This window comes from Melospiza melodia, chromosome 10 (genome assembly GCF_035770615.1).
Source record: "Melospiza melodia melodia isolate bMelMel2 chromosome 10, bMelMel2.pri, whole genome shotgun sequence".
Classification (NCBI taxonomy): Eukaryota; Metazoa; Chordata; class Aves; order Passeriformes; family Passerellidae; genus Melospiza; species Melospiza melodia.
The window spans coordinates 29,983,230-30,004,514 of record NC_086203.1 but is presented as its reverse complement, the minus strand read 5'-3'; the positions used below and the strand labels follow the sequence as shown (position 1 = coordinate 30,004,514).

The 21,285-nt window shown below is 47.6% G+C and overlaps 1 protein-coding gene across 1 annotated transcript in view; it reads right to left on the bottom strand.

The window, feature by feature from the left end:
• The window catches only part of ITPR1 (inositol 1,4,5-trisphosphate receptor type 1), a 158,693-nt gene that overhangs the window by 119,765 nt on the left and 17,643 nt on the right, over positions 1-21,285 (bottom strand). The window contains exon 3 of the mRNA XM_063165053.1: positions 21,081-21,151. Coding sequence (XP_063021123.1) covers positions 21,081-21,151 — 71 coding nt within the window. The remainder of the gene's footprint in view (positions 1-21,080; positions 21,152-21,285) is intronic.

Sequence of the window (21,285 nt, the reverse complement as noted above, 5' to 3'; positions counted from 1 at the left end):
TCTGTCTTACCTCAGCTCCACCTCTGGTCCAGCATGACAAGAAACCCTGAACAGGAGATCACCTGGACAAATTGAACTGCCATCCCTTTCTCTCTCTCACAAGCGCTGAAAATCAATTTTTACACAGAAGGAGAATGATTTGTACTTTATATGAAGGCAATTCAGCAAAATAATGTCACAGGGGTTGCAGAAGTAGTTCTAAGTAAATTGCTGTGGCTCCAGCCTTTGTCCCAGCCTAGGAGCTGGATCCTTGACCCAGGAAGCCATTCCCAATCTCCATTTCAACAGTTCCCATGACAAACCTCCCTGTGAGACACCAACACAATTCTCAGGACAGGAACCCTGTGACATCCCTTCCTCAAAATCTTTGGGTCTTTTCAGTCTGCATCTCCCCCTGGCACTAAGCCAAAGCATATTTATTTTCTGGCTGAATTTCATTTCATTTTGGCTGCTCACCCCTTGGATTTCACTCTCACATTTGCTTCTTCACTTGCTGCTGCTTTTCCGGATGAAAGTTCCTGCTGAAAACAGGGCAGGAAGTGGGGGCAGGAGGCAGGGAAAGCTTGGACAGCCTGAGCACAGGAAGAACAAGGAAGATCAAATTTCAAACCCCCTCTGGAAGCGTCAGTGTTGACCAGCATGGAAAGAATACTGTTCTGCTATTAGACAGAGCTGACTGAACAGCATAATAAAAGTCACTTCTATTTAAAAACATTTCGTGTGTGTTTCTCAAGGAATGAACCGCCACAGCATCACGCAAGAGAAAAGGCAAATTTTTCAGCTGTTCAATAAAGCAACTCCATTTTCAGCTCTTAAATGGATTTGGCTTAAAGAAAAACTGCATTGCCAAAAAAAGATGTAGGGAGATTAAATAAATATTTGATAATATTATTGAGGTCTTGCTTGGAAGAATGGAAGAAATAATAAAACTGAATTTAGTGCTTCAATTTTTCTTGAGCTAATGAAGCGCTTGGGATCCCTTGCCTGAACTGCTTTATTTGTTTCTTTCCCTCTGCACCCTCCTGAACTGCCAGCGCACTGCCTCCTGCAGAATTCCAAATGCAGGTCCACAGGGGTAGGAGCCCCTGGAGAGACTCCTCAGCTCATCCCTCCCTGCCCAGGGCAGAATCAGCTCCACTCCTGGCACAGCACCTGAAGGGATCCCTTCCAGCACTCCACTATTTCTGTATCTAACCCATTCATTTCTACAGATTCCTGCCTTGATTTGCTTCCCTCTCCACATGGACACAGAAGAGAAGTTCTCCCTCTCCACAGCTACCAAGATGCAAGATTGGTCAGGGGCCTTCCTGCCCATTTCCCTCCTGGATTTTCTTTCATACCTTTCTGGAAGTACAAGAAGCTTCACTTGAGTCTCTGCCAGAAAGAAAAACTGGAAAAAATAATTACTGGTTTTTAGCAATGCTACTTTTTCTCTATTTTCCAAGGCAGCAACTGCACTTTTTGTCACACACAGCACTGACACTTTCTTTTCTAACCACAGTTCCCACACCATGGATCCTTCCCTATCGCACTGCCACGTGCCCACCCTCCTCCTCTCTGGATGAGCCAACTGAGAGCAGTCTTTGACAGATTCTGAGTGAATTCCTGAGCTGATGTCTCCTCTGCAGAGCTCACAGAGCACAGCCAGCTGTGACCAACACTGTGGGCAGACATGGGCAGCACCCAGGAGCTTTGAGCTGCCACAGATGCTCAGCCTTCCAGAAACTGGCTTAATAAAGCAAAGATAAATGCAAAAAAACCCAGGCCTGCCTTAACTCTGGGAAACAACACCCTGGAGCTGAGCAGAGCAGAGTCCTCCTGCCCAGCTGTGCTGCAAACCCAGCACAACACCCCTGCCCACATCTGCTCTGAGTCTGCAAGTCTGATTCTTGCTTTCTGTTGCTGGGCTTGAGTCTTCCACCTCCCGAAGGCCTCTCCCTTGTCTCCACTTTAAACAGTCCCCATCCTCTCTGGCAGGGGCCCAGAGATGCTCTGCTGAGCCCCAGCAAGTGATGCAGCTCAATCTGTCCAAGCTCGCTCGGCGCTGGGCGCCGCTTCCCCTCCCGGGAACGGAGCACGGAAAACGCCAACAAATCATACAGCTAATTAAAACCTGGCCTCCAGAACGCAATCCCAGCGCTGAAGGATGCACTCTGGAAGTCATTTTAATAAGCAGGTTATGCTGACAAGGTGTATATACCCCGTAAACACAAGTGCTGCCATATATTGCCTGTGCAGCGGCAAAGCAGAGAGTAAAAGAGCCAAGCACTTCTGAAAAGCACAATATTCCAGTCTGACAGCACTTAGGAGTTAAGCTGTGCCAGCAGCGCTGCTGAAACACAATCCACGGCTTCAGAGATCAAAAATGAAAGTGGAAAATAGTCCCCAAAGCAGTAAAAGAGCCCCTTGCAGGCAGAGCTGGGAGCTGTGCGTTACCAAATAAGGGCAGTGAGCGGCGGGAGCCAAGGCAGCGGAGCCGCGCTGGATGCAGGGATGGGAGGCAGCCAGCCCCGCCGGGCTGCACTGCAGATGGCAACTGCAAATGTTCCTGGGCCTGGGCACAGCCTGCCAGGATGGGCCTGCAGGCATTGCCCCCCTGGCAGCACGTCCTGGGGTCCGTGGGGCTGGCACTGCAGGGCTGGCACTGCAAACACCAACCCCAGAGGCTGTGAGAGACACCCACGGGGCACCTGCCTGCTCCTGAAGCACCTGAGAGCCACAGAACCACCAGGCTGGAGGAGAACGTCAAGATCATCGAGCCCAACCCAGCCCAAACAGCTCAACTCAACCCTGGCACCCAGTGCCGCATCCAGGCTTTGTTAAACACACCCAGGGATGGGGACTCCACCACCTCCCCAGTCCCAGAATTCACAGAACCACCAGGCTGGAAGAGACTTTCAAGATCATCAAGTCCAACCCAGCCCCAACACCTCAACCAAACCCTGGCACCCAGTGCCACATCCAGGCTTTGTAAAACACACCCATGGTAACTCCACCATCCCTCCCAGGCAGGCCACTCCAGAACTTGATCTCCCTTTCTGTAAACAACTTTTTTCTAACATCTAACCCAAACTTCCCTGGTGCAGCTTAAGACAACGCCTGTAAGGAAAACCCCAGATCCAGGGGATGCTCCGTGTGTCCCACAGAGATGTAATTCACCTGCTGCACAGAGCTGCCCAAGTGCTTCCAAACACAGAGCTGCTGAGGAGAAACTGCTCCTTTTTCAACTTCAGCTGAGCTGTTGTTTTCCTCTCTCTTTTTTAAACGCATGGATGTAATTCAATTTATTATTGCCTGCTCTACTAGCTCATTGTCTTCCAGCAAAAGAAGCGGAACACGCTATCATCCATCTCAGGGATGTTTCATCCACGCTCCCAGTGTGAGCCTTCTGCAGAAATAAACACTCTGTTAACTTGGTGTCTATGCTCCAACAGACAGAGCAGCTTCTCTGGCTCCTTGGTTTCTCACAGCTGAGGAGAACAGGCTGTGAGAGCCCCCAGGAACACCAAAACTTCCCAGGATACGCCAAGGAGTTCAAACACACCTGCAAAGAAAACCACAAGATTCACTTCTTTAACTCCACGTGCAACTACAAAGCAAAGAATTCTTGGTTTAGGTGCTGACAACCCCTCCCTTATTGCCCTGAAATCCTGGAGACAAAAACACTCAGTGAAAAGAATATCCTGCGTGTGCCTGAAAATGCCACAGAAAATAAATGTATTCAGGCTGCTTTGTGCTACAGCTATTTAAAAACTCCCTTTTCCACAAAGAACAATAATTAGGTATTTTCACTGTTTTCAGCCATTTTCAGGCTGCCTTACTGACACAATGATAACACATGAATCCGGGAGGGAGAATGCTGGATTCACAAGTGATGGATGGGCTGGGAGAATTATTAAATAACACCAGCTGCACCACTGAAAGCATCCTACACTCACATCCACCCCGAGTCAGCAAAGAGTTGTCCTGGCTCACAAACACCACCCCTGCCAGTAGCCTCCAAGCAGTCATAACCTTCCAAGTTCAGAAAAATGAACTGAAATCTTCTTCTAGCATTGTCTGCTCCTTTCCGTTCTCTTCCTTCATTTGTTTCAATTACTGTCTTTATTTCCAATTATTAATTGTATCATAATTGCATTAGAACTGCTTTCTGGTTGTGTCAGGTGGTCCAGTCTCTACTTCCAGATCTACACCAGTTTTGAGCCTTGATTTGAAGGATTTCAGGTTTCAGACTAATTTAATCAGGTTTATGAAGAATTTTCCTTTTCTGCAAAAAATCCTGGCTTTCAGAAACAGCAGAAGCAACTAAAAAAAAAATCTGATTCTATGCCACAGATTTAATAATATCAATTTAGAGCTGAGGGTCTGCAGAGCAGGAGGTGAAAGCCTCTGCTGGGGCCGTGCTGGGACAGCCTGAAATGGTGACACAGCAGCACGAGGCAGCACTGGACTGTGTTACTCACCTGCTGACCAGAGGAATCATTTTTACCCACAACAATTCCAACCTTTGGACAAAAACAAAATTCTCAACCTCTCAATCCAACAAGCAACTCCCAAATGATAAACCAGACACAAGTTATGAAACATGGATTGCAAGTGTCCTTGGTGTTAGAGATGCTAAAGAAAACAGATTCAGGAATAACTGTTTCAGCAAATCCCAAATGAAACCCAGACAATTGATGTTATCCAAAGGCTCCATCACGCAAAGTGCAAACTGTCCTGGTGAAATAGCTGAACCTTATTCCAAGATAAATGGCAAAACAGAACACAAATTCCCCTCAAAACGTCTGAGGACAAGGAAGTTATATAAAAAACCCAAAAAAAACTACATGAAAGATGTGAAAGCTGATTATCTACAGTTTCCTGAGCTTTTCAATCTGGATAAGCACTTGGGACTTTCCACATGTATTTCCCATTTTACTGAGCTGCTGTGAAGAGGACACCCCTAGGCACAACAAGGTAAAATTGTCTGCCAAGTCTCTGGACCTTTAAAGGTGAACTTCACAATCCTAACTGTGCCTTCTCTTTGTTCATTGAAAACATTCCAGAAGTCTGCCCCTTTCCATCAAATACACAAACTGCACCTCAGGGATTTGCCGAACAAATCCATTCCTTTTTATTAAGGAGCACTTATGATACTACACGTAAGTGAGATGAAAAATTTCTTCAGGAAAGGATTATGGGTCTAAACAAAGGATATTGGCTGGCACCAACTCAGTGAGTTGTATTTCCATGATCTCCAGCTCTTGCAGAAACAGAGAACCACTAATGAACACAAGTGTCACTGGTGCCCTGTGGCAGCACTTCCACTGTGCAGATTTCCCCTCTTGCTCTTACCAAAAGCTTTGAAGGCTTTTTTTACAAGGTAAAGCCACTGCAGGCATGGTGAAAAACGTGACAAAAACTCTGGATTTGAGGAGAACCAGATGAGCTGCTGGAGAATCACGTGCACTGCAGAGCAGTTGCTGAGCCAAATCTCTTCTATGACATGTGAGAACAATCCTGTATTTTTACAGGACAATACTGGGGCTCAAGTGTGACAGCAGCTCCAAGCAGGGACAGAACAGCACACAGGGATGGAACAGGTTTGCTACTCCAGCCCTGAGCTGCTCTACTACAGACACTGCCTGTGTGACAGTTTGCATGCACATTATCTCCATTTCTTTGATGTAACATGTCTGGAAAGTTGTCATCAGCTTGCCCACACTCCCAGACACTGTGTCCCACGTCTGGGGGCACCAGTGACCGCTGAGCTGAGACAGCTTCCAGCTGCACTCCTGGGCTGCCCGTGGGCTCTGAGTGACTTCACACACCCCAACCCCGCCCCAGAGAACAAGATTCTCTTACCAAACACCCCTGCGTGGTGCTTTTCCTAATAAATACACCCAAACAGCTGCTGAGTACAAGCCTTGAGCCATATGCCTGTTACATACACAAATCAACTTTTTCACTAAAAATATTTAAACTGAAACTGTTGATAAACCCACTGTGATGGAGCAGATGGATCTGTCAGTTCTCCATCAGAACACCCTTTTGCTAGATTAAAAACTTTGCTAGATTAAAAAGAGGACTTTCAAAGGAACAGATTAAAAATCTGCAGAGGACTTTCAAAGAAGTAACAGAGTTGTTCTGCATATCCTTGAAGGGGCAGAATTACAGAACGAGCTAGGCTGGAAAAGAGATCAAGTCCAGCCTATGAGCAATCTCCTCACCAACTAAACCAGGGCAATGAGTGCCATGTCCAGGCTCTTTTAAAATGGGTTTAAACAGTGCAGAAACAATGCAGAAAACAGGATGGAGAAGGAACTTGACTAAACCCAAAGGTCCATTAAGGCCACCATGCCCATGAGGCTGTCACCTCCTCCCTCCCGAGCAGGGCAGGGAAAGCCACTTTGCCCACACCCTTCCCCAAGGGATGCACAGAGCCCTGGACAGCACGGATTGCCAGGACTGCCTGCAGAGCAGCCTTGCTGGAGCATCCTCCCCCAGTGCCCCAGGCAGCTGCTCCTGCCCACTCCCAGCCCACGCTCTCCTCCATGGCAACCCTTCTGCACAGGGGAACTGCAGCAGAGGAGCAGGGACGAGTGCTGAGAGCTCAGCACGGCAGTGGCTGCACAGCCCCATCAGCTCAGCACCTGTGTAAACTGCAGCCAGAGGTGGGACTGGCTCCATCAGAGCCCCAAGATCCACAGCTGGCAGCTGGAGGTGGCACCCGAGCCCTCCCTGTGCTGTCAGAGCTCCATCAGATGGATGGAGAATTCCTGTGGAGCCACGTCTGGGGAAAAGCTTATTCCACTGGACACCTTCCTTTCCCAACCATCTCAAATATCCAGTCCTATCATCTATTCCTGCCATCCTCAGGAGTGTTAAACAGGCATTAAAAGGTAATTGCAGCCCAACCACAGCCACGTGGTTCCTTCCTGTACACTCCACCAGCTCCGGTTTGTGTGCATTTACTCGGGATCTGCCCTGGTTTGTGTGCATTTACTCGGGATCTGCCCTGGTTTGTGTGCATTTACTCGGGATCTGCCCTGGTTTGTGTGCATTTACTCGGGATCTGCCCTGGTTTGTGTGCATTTACTCGGGATCTGCCCTGGTTTGTGTGCATTTACTCGGGATCTGCCCTGGTTTGTGTGCATTTACTCGGGATCTGCCCTGGTTTGTGTGCATTTACTCGGGATCTGCCCTGGTTTGTGTGCATTTACTCGGGATCTGCTCAAAAATTCCCTCTGACACATTGAGAAACTCTCACTGGGTCACCTGAGTGCTTCAGCAGGAGCTCTGTCCAGAACCAACTCTCTCCACATCATTCCCAAAGAGCTTGAGGACATAAAACACCTCAAGGCAAATCTCACCCTTGAGGACGTTTAGTGTTGTACAGTACTTAACTGGAACAAAAATCTGGGTAAGCTTACCTTTACACTTCCAAAATAATAAATATTTATAAACAGACATTCTCCTTTCTACTCACTAATATCAGGGCACTATGCCTTTACACTTTAAAAATCTAAATATTGGCAGTGTGGTTTAAATTAGCACAGTGCACAAGATTCTGCCAGTGGATTATCCACCAATAAAAACCACATTTGGAGGCGGGAGAAACTCTGGGAGCTTCCAACACGCGCCACACAACAGATATTCAAATAGCTGAGTCACTGTGGGTTTCTGAAATGAGCCTCCACCAGCACTGAAGGAAGGAACATTCAGTGACAGGCACTTCAAAATCTCTGACAGATAAAAGTTTTGCTTTTAAAGTTCCTGAGTTTTTCAGTCTAAGGCTGCGGCTTCTTTACTTCACACTTTTTCCCCCTTTTATTTTTGGTTTTTGAAGACTTTGATATGGAGCTCCCAACACAATGTTTAACTTCAATCCTGCATTAAACATCAGAGCAAGGACCAGGCTGAGCAGACTTCTAAAGAGCCAGAGCAGACAGACAAACCCAGCAAAGGTACAAGAAAGAGAACAGCAAATGCAAACAGTGCAAACACCTGGAGGGAACACAAGGTACAGCAAGCAGGAATTAACTCAGTGTGAGATGCACAGGGCTCCCCCAGCCCCTTCTGGTTTTAGGCAGGAGCAAACCTTGGGGAAGGATCCTCAGAACAGCACAAATCTATGCAGCCATCAGGAAGGGAAATAACACAGAAAGCTCAAAGAAAGGAATTTCTGCTCAGAAAAACCCCCTGTCCCTGCAAATGGACTGAAAACAAGAACCCATTTTTATGGTTTTTTTCCCCCAAAGAACTTTACTTTTTCTCTGAGGTTTTGGGATGAGCTTCTGAATTTCAAAAAATGAAAAACTTGGATATTTTCTTATTTTTTCTCAGTAAGGGAGAATTTCAAAAAATGAAAAAACTGAATTTCAAAAAATAAACTTGGGTATTTTAATATTTTTTCTCAGCAAGGGATTCATAGAGAAGCTGGAAGAACAGAATATTTTCTCCTGTTTGATTCTGAACATTGTTTTAGTCCTTAGTGGGAAGAATAAGAACTCCATGTGGACCCCACATCTCAGAACCTTGCTAAGATTTTTCCTCCCATCCTTCCACAACCCCCTCTCTCCATTTAGGCAGCCCAGGGAATGGTGACACCCCTCTGGAAACACATCCTGAAACAGCCTCAGCACAGCTGCAGGGCCTCCCCCTCAATCAAACACTGCATAAAGGCACAGATTAAATCTCACTTCTTCCCCTTACAGCTCTCCCTGCTACTCCTGTGCCTTCAGGGTCCTCCCAAAATTGCTCAGCACTGAGGACTGGGAACACTGAGCAGCTGTGGTGATGCCTTCTGATCTTTCAAGGTAACTGCACCTAAACACTAAAAAATAAACATGAAAATACATCCTTCACAGGTATTTTTGAATCAGATAAAAACTATAAATTAAATGTCAGCTGTGATATTAAGATTAAACGGAGCTGCTGTGAAATATTAGTGGATATTCATAGCATAAGCTGCTACAATTAAACATAAAACCACCTCTATATGTTGTACTCCTTTCTCCTACAATGTTTATTTGTTTATATATACATACAGAAATATACACATGAACCTGTAAGGAGACTGCAATACAAATAAGCTGTTAAAACCCAGAGTTCCCTGCAGGCAAATTCTGGTCCCAATGCAGAATTATCATCTGTCAAGTTGCCCAAATCATCTCAGAACACAAAAACTTGCAGCACATGACAGGCTGCATATGGAAAAAATTATATTTGGGATTAAATCTTATAGATCATATTTGAAGGATCTTCTCCTCATTGTCATTTTTCATGACCAAGGCCATCTGCCTGACAGGGAGTGGGAGGAAAAATTCCTCACTTATTTTAAAGCTTGTCAATGCCAACCAAGAACGTTATTTGTAAAATCTATATTGCCTTCAGATTTACCTCCAGCCCCCAAGGCAGGAGCTCGGGGTGCTGCCATTCCTGTTTATTGAGGATGCACTTTGTACCAGGGGAGGATCACTCTCACTGCAGAGCCACCATCCCATAACAGTGCCCAATGCTCCTACAGCAAACACACGATTCTCATTGCCCAGGAAAACGTGGTGATCGAGTCACTCTTACAGAGCCTCAATTTCTGAGTAGTTTTTGAGGCAACCACCTAAACAGGGGACACGATTTGCTTTCCAACCAACAAGGAAAATGCACTTCTGAAGGGCAGAACAAAGCAAGTCAAAGCTACCCCCAGGAAAGTTGCACCAAAGGCTCCAAAAGGGTCTTTGCTCAGTTCTGGTGTTTACATGAGCAAGAAGCCAAAGGCACCTGGATGCCTTTGCCATAAATCCCAGTTAAATGCCCCTGGAAATGCAGTGGCTGAGCAAGGCACTGTGCTGGAGCCATTTGTGCCCAGGCAGCACCACAGATGCAGCACTCGGTGCTGGAAATCAAAGCCGGGAGCGGAGCTTTTGCCAGATCAGCACTGCCATTCCTGCCTTTGGGAGGGGTTTGGGAAAGCACCCAAGGGAACGCCAGCTCAGCCCTCCCTGCTCCTGAGGGGTTTGGGAAAGCACCCAAGGGAACGCCAGCTCAGCCCTCCCTGCTCCTGCGGGGTTTGGGAAAGCACCCAAGGGAACACCAGCTCAGCCCTCCCTGCTCCTGTCCTGCCCGTCAGAGGGGACTGAACCCTCCCTGTCCCCACACGAATAACACTGAGATTCATTCCTCTTCCTCTGACAATAAGCCACAGCAGCAGGAGCGGCTGAGGGCTGGATCCCCAGCCCAAAGCAGCCCCTTTGCACTGGCTCCCAGAGGTTTGGGCCACCAGCAGCCCCAAGCGCTGCCCCTGGGGCTGCTCAAAGCCAGCTGGTGCTGCCTGCAGATCACGTGCTGCTCCAAAGGGAGGGAAGGCATTTTTGCAGCTCTAGCTCAGATTTTTTCCTTTTCAGGATGGCTGCTCCCTCATCCAGCTCCCTCACTTCCTCATGCCTGCAAGTTCTGTGTTTATTTTTTCCCTGTATAATTTTTAGCCTCGACAAATAAAAGGGTTGACATTCACTAAATGCAAGGTCTAAGTGCTACCAGATTGCTCCTGCATAGCACGGCTCTGTATCCTCAATAAAACCCAGCCATTTGCTCTGTTCAGGCAGGGAGGATCCTGTGGCAGTGTTTGCAGCACTGTCATGGTTTCTCTGCTTGCAGGAGATTTCTTCCTCTGAACATCTCACTGAGAGCTCCACAAAGGCTCCCCAACCACAACACAAGGAGTTATGTTTGCACTGAACTTGTGTACATTACATAACCAAAACAGATGAGCATTGCCAACACTGAGGGCCCAGTGCTGACTATTTTCACAAATTAGGAGTGAAGAAGTGTTAGCCCTAACACATAAGTCCCTCGAGCTCCTCTCTGACTGAACAGTTGTTCATCAGAACAAAATTTTCAAGGCACACTGCAGTCAGTGTCAATCTGTAATGGCTATTCTGGTGCTTCCACACTCATGTGAGACATAAGGCTGCTTTGACACTTTGTCAGGGGCCACTAAAGCTAATCCAGGATTTTTGCAGCTCCCTACCCCCCCAGGCAGCCAGTTGCCAAGCAAGGAAACAAGCAGTTTATTCCTAAAGATCCAGTCAGGTGCTTCTCAAGACTGATCTCAAAGCAGCAAATTCCTCTCAGGATGGCAAAAACATGCAAAGCAGTTTTCAGAGACAAGAACCTTCAGCAACAGCTCACTTGTTTCCTGGAGTTTGGATCACAAACTTTCGAGTCAGGCAAGAAAGACTGGAGGTTTTTATACACTCAGGCCCCAGATCAGCAGGAGCTTGAGAGACCAGCACTGGCACCTGGCTGTGCAGGCAGCAGTGTGAAAATGCAGCTGGAGGTGCTGGAACTGCAGTGGGAGCTGGAGGAGAGGGATCCCACCCGGGTGCTGACACAGGGAGCACCACCCTTCATGCTGAGGGGCGACTCCAGATCCTGCAGGAGAAGGGCAGATATTCCATCCCCAGCAGGGTGGGAGCTGTGAGTGGCACAGGGTGCTTGCTGAGGACACCTGGCAAGCTCTGCAGCCCCTCACAGCACATCTCATGGCTCTGCTGACAGCCTCTCTCTCCACTTTCCTTCTGGCTGCTCTCAAACACAAGCACCCACAGCTCCACCTCCCTGAGACACCACCACAGCCAGGACTCTTGCTCAGTGAGGAACGGGCTGCCCAGAAAATCAGAAGGGAAATTATTTAACTTCTGGGTTGGGTTCCTCTTGGACTAATGACTTCCATGTGGCACTTGGACACAGCACCTGCAGGGCCTCCTTGATATGGGCACTTGGCATATTTACCTCTGGTCTCCGCAAGTAAACAACCTGAACTGAAAATACTTATGAACTGTAACTCATTTTGAATTATAAAGCCTTATTTTCTAAGTAAGATAATTGAGGTTTTTAGTATAATTTCCTGCTACTGCAAGCAGCACAGAACTTCATTGTGCCCTGAAAGCAAAAGAAGGGAGATGATTGAACAGACTGAGGAGTTTGGCACAGATGAGCTCCCCAGGGGTGTCCCAGGGATTCACCTGCTCCCTCTGAACAGCCAAACACCTCATGAGCACAGCAAGGCCAGGGATGAGAGGAAATCAAACCTGGCCACAGAGAAATGTCAAGGGGAAAAAGCTCCAGAGGCCAGATGTGGCTCCCTAAAGCTTACTGGGAAAGGCAGACCTGAAAACCAAACTCCTGCAGCATCGCCGTGCAAATCTAGGTGTGAACTGGAGGAGCACAGATCTCACCTTCCCTGGGTGCTATCAGCAATCCAGGCAAGGGGCGCCAGGAGGCTGTGCTGAGGCTCAGCCCTGCAAGTGTCAGCACTTGCAAGCTGCAAATGCTGCTCTGAACCAAACCTGAGTGTGTTTGGCAGCGAATGTTTGTGCTCCCACACAGCCAGCACAGCCCAGTCCTGGCAATGTCCTCAAGGGAGCTGCAGCTGCTTCCGACTGAATACCAGCACTAACCTCAGCTACAGAGCCCTGCCACAGAGCTGATGATCCCCTGGTAACTTTAACCCACTGGCCATTGAATTGCAAAAGCTCCCACTAAACTGGAAAGCATCATTTAGACAATCCTTGCCTAAAAAACCTTTCCCGGTGTATTTTGGTACCTCAAGCACCCAACAGCAGGTGAACACAGCTCCAAAAACTCCAAACAGAAGAGAAGAACAGACAGCCCACCAGCCTCCCACCTCAGCCTTGCCTATTTTGTATTTGTTATATTTATGCCCAAATAACCAGCTTGCACATAAGAAAACAATAATTCATCACAGCTCCTGTACTGCAAAGAAACAAATCTTTGGCTCCAGTGGGATAAAACCTCCCCCAGGGCCAGGTCAGTGAGCCTGGGCACAATAAATGCATCTCAGAGGCGCTCTGGGCTGCCAGCAGGATTTTACACCCCACACCTCACCTGAGGCTCCCAGCACTTTAGATAATGAACGTACAGCTCAAGGTGTTCTCAGTACCTGGGGGACTCCTGTCCTCACACACAGGGATTTTCCACACGACTGATGACATTACCCATCTGTCTGCATCCTCCTAAAGGAGTGAGAGTCCTTGCCCTGCAGAGCAGAGCCTGTGCAGGCAGCAAACACAACACCCACCCTGAGCTTCACCTGCAGGTCCTCTGCAAGTGCCTGGGATTGCTGAGGCTCCCCAGCACCTCAGCCCTGCCAGCTCACAGAACTGGCTCTGAGAGCCTCTCCAAGAACAGAGCACAACCGATGGGGTGCACAGAGGAACACACTTCACTACTCTAAATATTAAGCAAGCCACAAATTTTAATAACTTTGCTATATTAAAAGATAGGCACCAATGTCACCCCACCCCCACAATTCATCAAGGCATTTCACTCCCTTGGGCTCTTGTGACTAAGTATAATATTTCATTAAATATCCTGTTCATACTGGCTTATGTACTAGGGAACACACTAATTTTAGAAAACTGATTAGCTAGTTCTTTCTAACCGAATGTTATTGTAGCTAAGGTCAGATTTTGCACTGAAACTATGGCAACAAAGCCACAGTATTCTTTTGTCTACAAGGTTGGGACCAGGTTTATTAACACAACTGCTCTACTTAATAGCTCAGCACTGCTTTTTGGCAATCCCTTCCTCGATCCTACCTGAAATACCCTGAGCTTTCCACGGGGAAAAGGCTCAGACCTGCAAGAGCTGAGAAAGAGTAAGTGCTCAAAAGAGCATTTTTCTTATTTCTCTAGTTTTGGGCACAGCCAGCCCCCCTGTCCCACACAGGGACACGTCAGGATGGAACTGCCACCCCCGTTGGCAGAGGGGCAGATCAAACTTCTCCCCAGGAGAGAGATAATAATAAATTAAATCCCCATCCTTCCTCTGCTGTACCTGAACCAGCAGATTGGGTTTCACACTGCGCTCCAGTTATGCATTTTAATGGCACTTTCTGTTTCAAAGGGGCTTTGCTCTGCCTCCATCTCCATGCAGACACCCCAGATGAAAGCTCCTGAAGCCCACAGGTTGGCAGACAGCTGTCTGGGCACAGAGGAGCAGGGAAACACAGCCCAGCCAGTGTCTGTGCCCCAGAGCCAGCCCCTCCTCTGTCCCCAGCTGTCACAAGGACCTTGATTTGTGCCCCACAGACCCTCCCCACCCATCTCAGCACCCATCAGAAATAATCCTGAGCACCAGCAATTACTCAGCCAGTCATTTATCCCTGCTAAGCACATCAGCACAGGCTCCCTGCAGGGTTTGGGGTGGAAGGGACCTTAGAGCTCATCCCATTCCCAGCCTGCCACGGCAGGGACAGCTCCCCCTGTCCCAGGAACCACCCAGCCTGGCCTGGGACACTGCCAGGGCAGCCACAGCTGCTCTGGGTATCAGAGCACCACACAATCAGGATGTTTTTGGGATATCCTGGTACTCCACCACAAATAATTCCCCCAAACTCGTAAGGAACCACTGCAAGCGATGTGGGAGATGAAATAAAACCAACTTCCCAATTCACTCTCCATGACAAAAATCCCAACCAACCTTCCCTTGGATCCCTGCATCCCCCTGCTCGGGGCATCCCAAGCCTCAGCAGATATAAAGCAAACTTGTCTGCATGGAAAAGCAACACTTCCAACTTCGCAGCTTTTTAAAATATCTAAATGCTGCGGTGGCAATTGTCCCCAACATCTGCTTGCACGTAGGCTGCAGTGGGCTAAAGTTTCACAATTCAGAGGCAGGATTCAGGATTTCTTCATCTTATAAAGGGCAGCAAATTCAAATGCATACAAGCAGTTGGCAGTTTGCTAGTGCAGCTCTATAAATACTGGAAGATTCCTCATCAAGGCAGCAAAATGTATTTCAGATTTAACTACACCCTAATTCAGCAAGACTGAAAGATTTTTTTTTTTACTCAAAATGCTCAATGCTTCAATTTTGAATTAAAAAAATATAGGCACAACAACAGACTATTTTTATAGTTTTGCTTTTCTATCAAACAACTTATTTTGATTTTACACTTCTTATTTTGATTTTTACTCATTCTGAAAGGGGGTAAGAGGCATCTTTTTTCTTTTTGTGGTGTTTGTCGACAAAACAGAAGTTGGTTTAAGTGGGTATTCACTATTATGCTCCACTTTCTACTTCTGGTATTCAGCACAGGCATTTTAATCTGACTTGGACATCTCAAAATTGGGAAGGAGTTTCTATTGCAAGTGATGGATGTCTCTGCAAGAAGGCTTTGGCCTCAGCACTCGGGCACTCCCCAAAGTTCTGCTTCCTGCACAGAAAACAAATCCTGCTATTTGAACTGCTACTATCAGAGGGGGAAAAGAAGCCATATTTAGAGTCCAATTTAAATATTCCTTAAAGGAACCCAGGCACCTTAATAATGAATGCAGGCAGGCATTTCAGCAGCATGAGAAACTCCATGCTCAGAAGGAAAGGAAGCCCAGACTGGCTGCGCAGCTCAGGTCCATCCCATCCTCTTCACCATCACTCCAGCTCAAACCTCTGCACAACACCCACTCCAACTCAGCTGAGAGAGTCAAACAACTCAAGCTACTTCACATCAAAGTTTAAAAAGCTGATATCATCCCTTTCCCCACAGCAGAGCAGGAAAAGCGTGCATGGAGAGGATTCAAGGCTGCCCACAGGAGCCTCAGGCTGATCCTGATTCCACAGAAAACTCCTGCTGAACACAGGGGTGGCACTGCAGCAGCCCAAGGGCACTACCTGCTGCTCACACTCCTCCAAAACCAGCAGGCACAGGGACCTGGGTATTTGTTTTAGCTTGTTTTTTAATTTTCACAAGTGTTTGGGAAATGAACTATGTGACCCTCCAGCTGAAGGAATCCCTAATCTCAGCCCCGATGGCAAAGCACAAACAAGCTTGCCCTGGCTAAATAAGGGTAAATCATGTGTATGCGTGCAACAGGACTGCAGAGCCTCCAGCAGACCTGCATGAATCACAGATTTCCTTCATATTTTTCCTTCATATGGAGTTTCCTCCATTCAGCACAAAGCAGGAGTGGGGAGGCTTCAGATCAGTGATGGCAAAGCTGTGAAGGACAAAATAGAAAACATTTCTGCCAGGGAGAAGCACATTGGCTTCAGCAGGGCTGAGCACAGGGATCACTAAAGAACATCCATCAAAACTGTGGATGGTGGAAGGAATGGAGGGTGGAGAGGCCCTGGCACAGCTGTGGCTGCCCCTGGAGCCCTGGCAGTGCCCAAGTGCTTGGATGGGGCTGGAGCAGCCTGGGACAGTGGAAGGTGTCCCTGCCATGGCAGGGGTGGCACTGGATGAAGTACAAGGTCCCTTCCAACCCGAGCCATTCCATGACCCACACTAAACCCAGTTTTACAGCCATACCGTGATAAATTAAAGCTGCCTGGGGAGTTCCTCCCACTGCAGCTCTGAGGCTGAGCCCCAGGGCTGGCCCCCAGCACCTGCAGAGGCAGCAGCAGCCCCAGGAGCACAGCGTGGATCAGCATAAAAGAACAAACAGAATCTCAACTACTCCTCTCCCGCTCCGCCATGAGGGTATTTTAAGTCTAAGATATGGGTTCATTCCTTGAACATCTTGCCAAAAAAAGAGTGTTGCCCAGCAACTACTAAAACAATGTTCTGGAAGGAGGGAGCTGCTGGACAAATTAACCCAGTGAGTGCCCTTTCTGCCAGAGTTTATTGCAGAGCTGCTGGGAGGCTGGCACACAGCTCTGCATCCCAAATAAAGAGCTGCAAGGAATTTCCTGAGAAGCCTGTCAGCCAGACTGTTTTGCTGTAGTAGCAGTGTCTTGCATTAAACAAACACGTTTGGCTGGGTGCAGGGCTGTGCTCCAGCACCAGTGAACACAAATAAACCCCTGGAAATGCACAGCCCAGCTCACTGAGAGCACAGAGCAGCAGCTCCAGCACCAGTGTACACAAACCCCTAAAAATGCACAGTCCAGCTCACTGAGAGCACAGAACAGCAGCTCCAGCACCCATGAACACAGATAAACCCCTAAAAATGCAGTCCATGTCCCTGAGAGCACAGAGCAGCAGCTCCATCACCCATGAACACAAATAAACCTCTGCAAATGCAGAGTCCAGCTCACTGAGAGCACAGAGCAGCAGCTCCAGCACCAATGAACACAAATAAACCTCTGGAAATGCACAGCCCATGTCACTGAGAGCACAGAGCAGCAGCTCCACACCAAACCTCCAGCCCTGGGCTCTGCTGCAGCTCCTGCACCAGGGCAGGGCAGAGTTGCACCTGCAGAATAAGGATCTCTGTGTGTGTGTATTTCAGCAGGAATTGCAGCTCCAGCCCAGCTGAGGGTCAGTTTCAGTTCACACTTCCCACATCAATCCATGCACATTCAAAGGAAATTCATTTTTAGCCCCTCTTCAGCTATGGCAATTGGAGCTTCATAGAAACATTCAATGTCTTTTCTGTTTAAAGAAGTGCAGATAACGAAGGGAATGTCACACTCATTTTTTTTTGGAGACTCACACAACTAGGATTTCTTCCAGGAATCTCATCTGTACACAGTACATTTACAACAGTTAAGTCAAAAACCCTTCTTTTGCATATTAACATTATTAAAAAGAAACTCTAATGAATGCATTCTTCAATCTTCACATTTTGAAAAGCAGTTTTAGAGGACTTTTTAATTGTTTGGAGCTGGAGGCATGAAGGGCCAGAGAAATGCTGCACTTGAAAAAAACCCCAAACACACCCAAACCACTGCATTTAACGTGGACACAGAAAGCCAGAATAAAAAAAAATCCACTGAAATCTTAGACCATAATTGCCATCCAGCCTCAAACCACTGACCTCAGGTGCTAAATAACTCTGCTTGGGATGGAAAATAGCAAGAAAAAGAATCAGCCTTCACACCTTCCACTGATCAAATGAATACTTTAATGACCTAGAGGCACCACAGCATTTAACAGTGAAATAACTGCAGGTAAACACTCACAGGAACTTGAGTGTGCTGCATTACCTTCCTCTGGAGCTCTTTCCAGCTCCAGCACTTCACTTTTTTTCCATCTAATAAGCCTGGAATTCTTTCTTTTTTAAACCATCTCCTTTGCACTCTTACTCCGCACTCCAATCCCAAGCATCACCCCCTCTCAGACTCTCAGCTGCCTCTGCCCTCACCCTTTCCAGGGCTCTCCCATCTCCAGCTCCATCCTCCAGCCAGCTTTTCCCACCACTCCTGTCCACAAAGGCAGTGCTGGTGTCCCCATGATGTCTCTGCCCCTCCTGTCCCACCACCCTCACACCCAGATTCCCCCTCTGCCTCCAAGCCAGTCCTTCTCCAAGCAGAGATTTCCCGGCTCACAAAGCCCGGTTCAGCTGGGAAGGGGCTGTTTTTAGGAGCACATTGCTCAGGCAGGGCTGTTTTCACAGCAGCAGCAGGTTAGCAGTGTTTAGTGACAGAACACACTCGCATTGAGCCGCTGCTGCCAAATCCCCCTCTGTGCACACACCCCCACTTGGTGCACAGCAGCTCTGCTCCATTTCAAGGGCCTGGAGTGCAAAGAAAATCCCCCACCCTCCAGAGCAGGGCCTTGCTGCTGCCACCAGATGCGAGGGATTAAATGTAGCCTTGGCAACATGACTTTTTACAACCTGAAGCACCTGTGGTGAGGGAAAAAGCGGGGTGGATTCATTCTGCCACTGGATAGACAGGCTTGACTTTCACACTGAATTTTCTTGGAGCCATCGACGCATATCTTGCTTCTAGAGATCTCTCCTCACGTTGATTAAGCATGAAATTTGTATTTACAAGAGTTTTACAACTGCCCACGGAGGACAGAGCTGCTCTAAGAAGCTCAGAATGACTTCCCAAAAAACGGTACCAAAAAGGAGATCCCCAAGCCTGGCCAGAGGTGCCAGGCTCAGGGACCCTCCCAGAGGGGACAGACCTGCACCTGGACCCCTTGGAGCACAGGGACACAAAGCAGGTCACAGAACCACAGAAGTGCTTTCCCAATCCTCTGTAAGGGCACAATCCAAGTCACTTCCATCTGACTCATTTTCTTCTTGCTCCAAGAAGATTTCAGGACATTCCTTCACAATCACCAGTGCCTGACCCCACTCCTCAGGCTGCAGCTGCTGTGATGACCAGCATCATTCCCAGGATGGTCTGGGCTGAAGGGACCCCAAAACTCAGCCCTGCCATGGCAGGGACACCCTCCCCTACCCCAGGCTGCTCCAAGCCCCACCCAGCTGCATGAAAATGGAGTATTTTCCATTTCTGGTGAGGATGAGGTGATAAACTCCACAATTACTTCTTCTGAACGTGTTTATCACAGAAAGCATTTTATCTCAGACTACACTTACAAAGTATGTGTATAAATAAGAGAAAAGCCTGCTAAAATTTTATGACTTTTGTTGCCATTTACCATTAAGCATAAACCTCCCCATGAAAGCTTCATTGAAGTAACTACAAAGGTTGGAAAAGGTTCACACCATTCTCTCTCCCTGTATAAATTATAAGTAATATGAGAACATTTACAATGTCTAACCACAGTGTTTTATGTCAGACAAATGTCTCTCTGTACTTGCAGTTCCTAAACTGTGCTAGCAAGAATTGCCTTTTTCTCATTCTTTCCTCTCTCTCTGTCTCTCCCTCCACCTCCCTCTGCACCCAGCAGTCTCAGTCAAATCTGCTTTTATTCTTCCATACAATTTTAACATCAAGAATGGCTCAGAAGTCAAGGCTCTGCTTCACAAAACAACATTGTTCTTTCTTGGAGAGCTTACCACTGAATGCTGAACATACCCAGGTTGCCTGTTTAGTGTTTCAATTATCAGCTCTTCAGTTTTCCAGGAAAAAGGGAGAAAAACCAACAAGAACTCACAGATTTCAGCAATATTTTAAAAGGAGAGCTTCATTATATGGGACATCGTGTCATGGCAAAAAAACCCAAAACCACCCAAATAACAGCAGGCAAAACCAGCAGCACAGATTGTACATGGTTATCAAGGGCAATCACCTGCAGTTCTGGCCAGACCTGAACAGAATTATGGTGATTCTGAGACCCTGATAAAGGCAAAGCATAACCAAGGAAACAGATTCATCCAAAGAAACAAGGCACAGGTGCTGCTACACCTAAAAAAATAAAATCCTGACCAAAATCATAGAATATTTGGCTGAGTTATCCTCTGGGTGAAAGATGCCCAAGGGTGAGAAAAAGAATTCAAGATCTTTGCAAACCAAATCCCAGTGAGTGCTTCTCTTCCTGTCTGAGGCCTTTCTTGAACAAGTCAGCCCTTGCCAAACTCAAAAGCAGAGCACTAATTTCTTATCACTGAGCATAAGTTTCCTGGCAGAGTGAAAGCAAAGCCCAAGGTAGCTCATATCAAATTAGGTCAGATAACAATAGCTGTGGCTAACACTTGTTCCTTTTCATTTTCCTCCTCCCTGAGGTTTGATACTGGGTAATTAGAAAGAAGGTGTGATGGAATGGAGAAAAAGAAATGAAATTCCCAGGGATTGTGAACATTCGGAGAGATCTGAAAAGCAAACTGACAACCTCAACCCCATCCCCTCACACAGCTTTCTTCATTCCTGTTTGGCTGGGACAGAGTTAATGTTCCTTGCAGTAGCTGGTAGAGCTGTATTTTGGATTTGTGCTGGAAGCTGTTGCTCACACAGGGGTGTTTGAGTTACTGCTGAGCAGAGCTCTGCTCCCACCTCCCTGTGAGGGCTGGGGGGCACAGCAGCTGGGGGCACAGCCATGCCCAGGCTGTCCCAGCCCAGCACAGCAGGGCACAGAGCTGGCAGTGCCTGCAGGGGTGACAGCTGTCTTGGCCCAACACCTGCCTGCCCATGGGAAATGGGAACCAATTCACCCTTCTGCCTCGCTGCTGGGTGAAGCTGCTCCTTTATCTACTGAACTGCTTGATCTGAACACTCTTCCTCTCCCCATCCCTCTGGGTGAGGCTGACTCAGGTTAAACCACCACAGTCCCACAGACATTCAACACAATTTTTCCTCATGGGCTGCCATCCACGGAAGAAGATGACACTAAAATGTGCCACAGAAAGCAGAGAGGTCAGAAATTGTTACAGAGCGCTGCACAAAACAAAGAATCATTTCTAAGAGAAGGGTAAGGAGCTGTCTGACCAACTTACCTCTGAATTTTTTGGGTGGGTTGTTAAGATCACCTGCTTCTGGCTGTACCACACAGCGATCATCCACAAGGCTGCAAAGAAATGAGCAGTGCAGTGAGATCCCATCCCCTGCAGCCCCCTCCATCCTCGTCACAAAACCAAAGTCTCGCTTGCAATATTTCATCCGAGTGGCCACTTCAGCAGAAGACATTCCCCAAATGCCAAC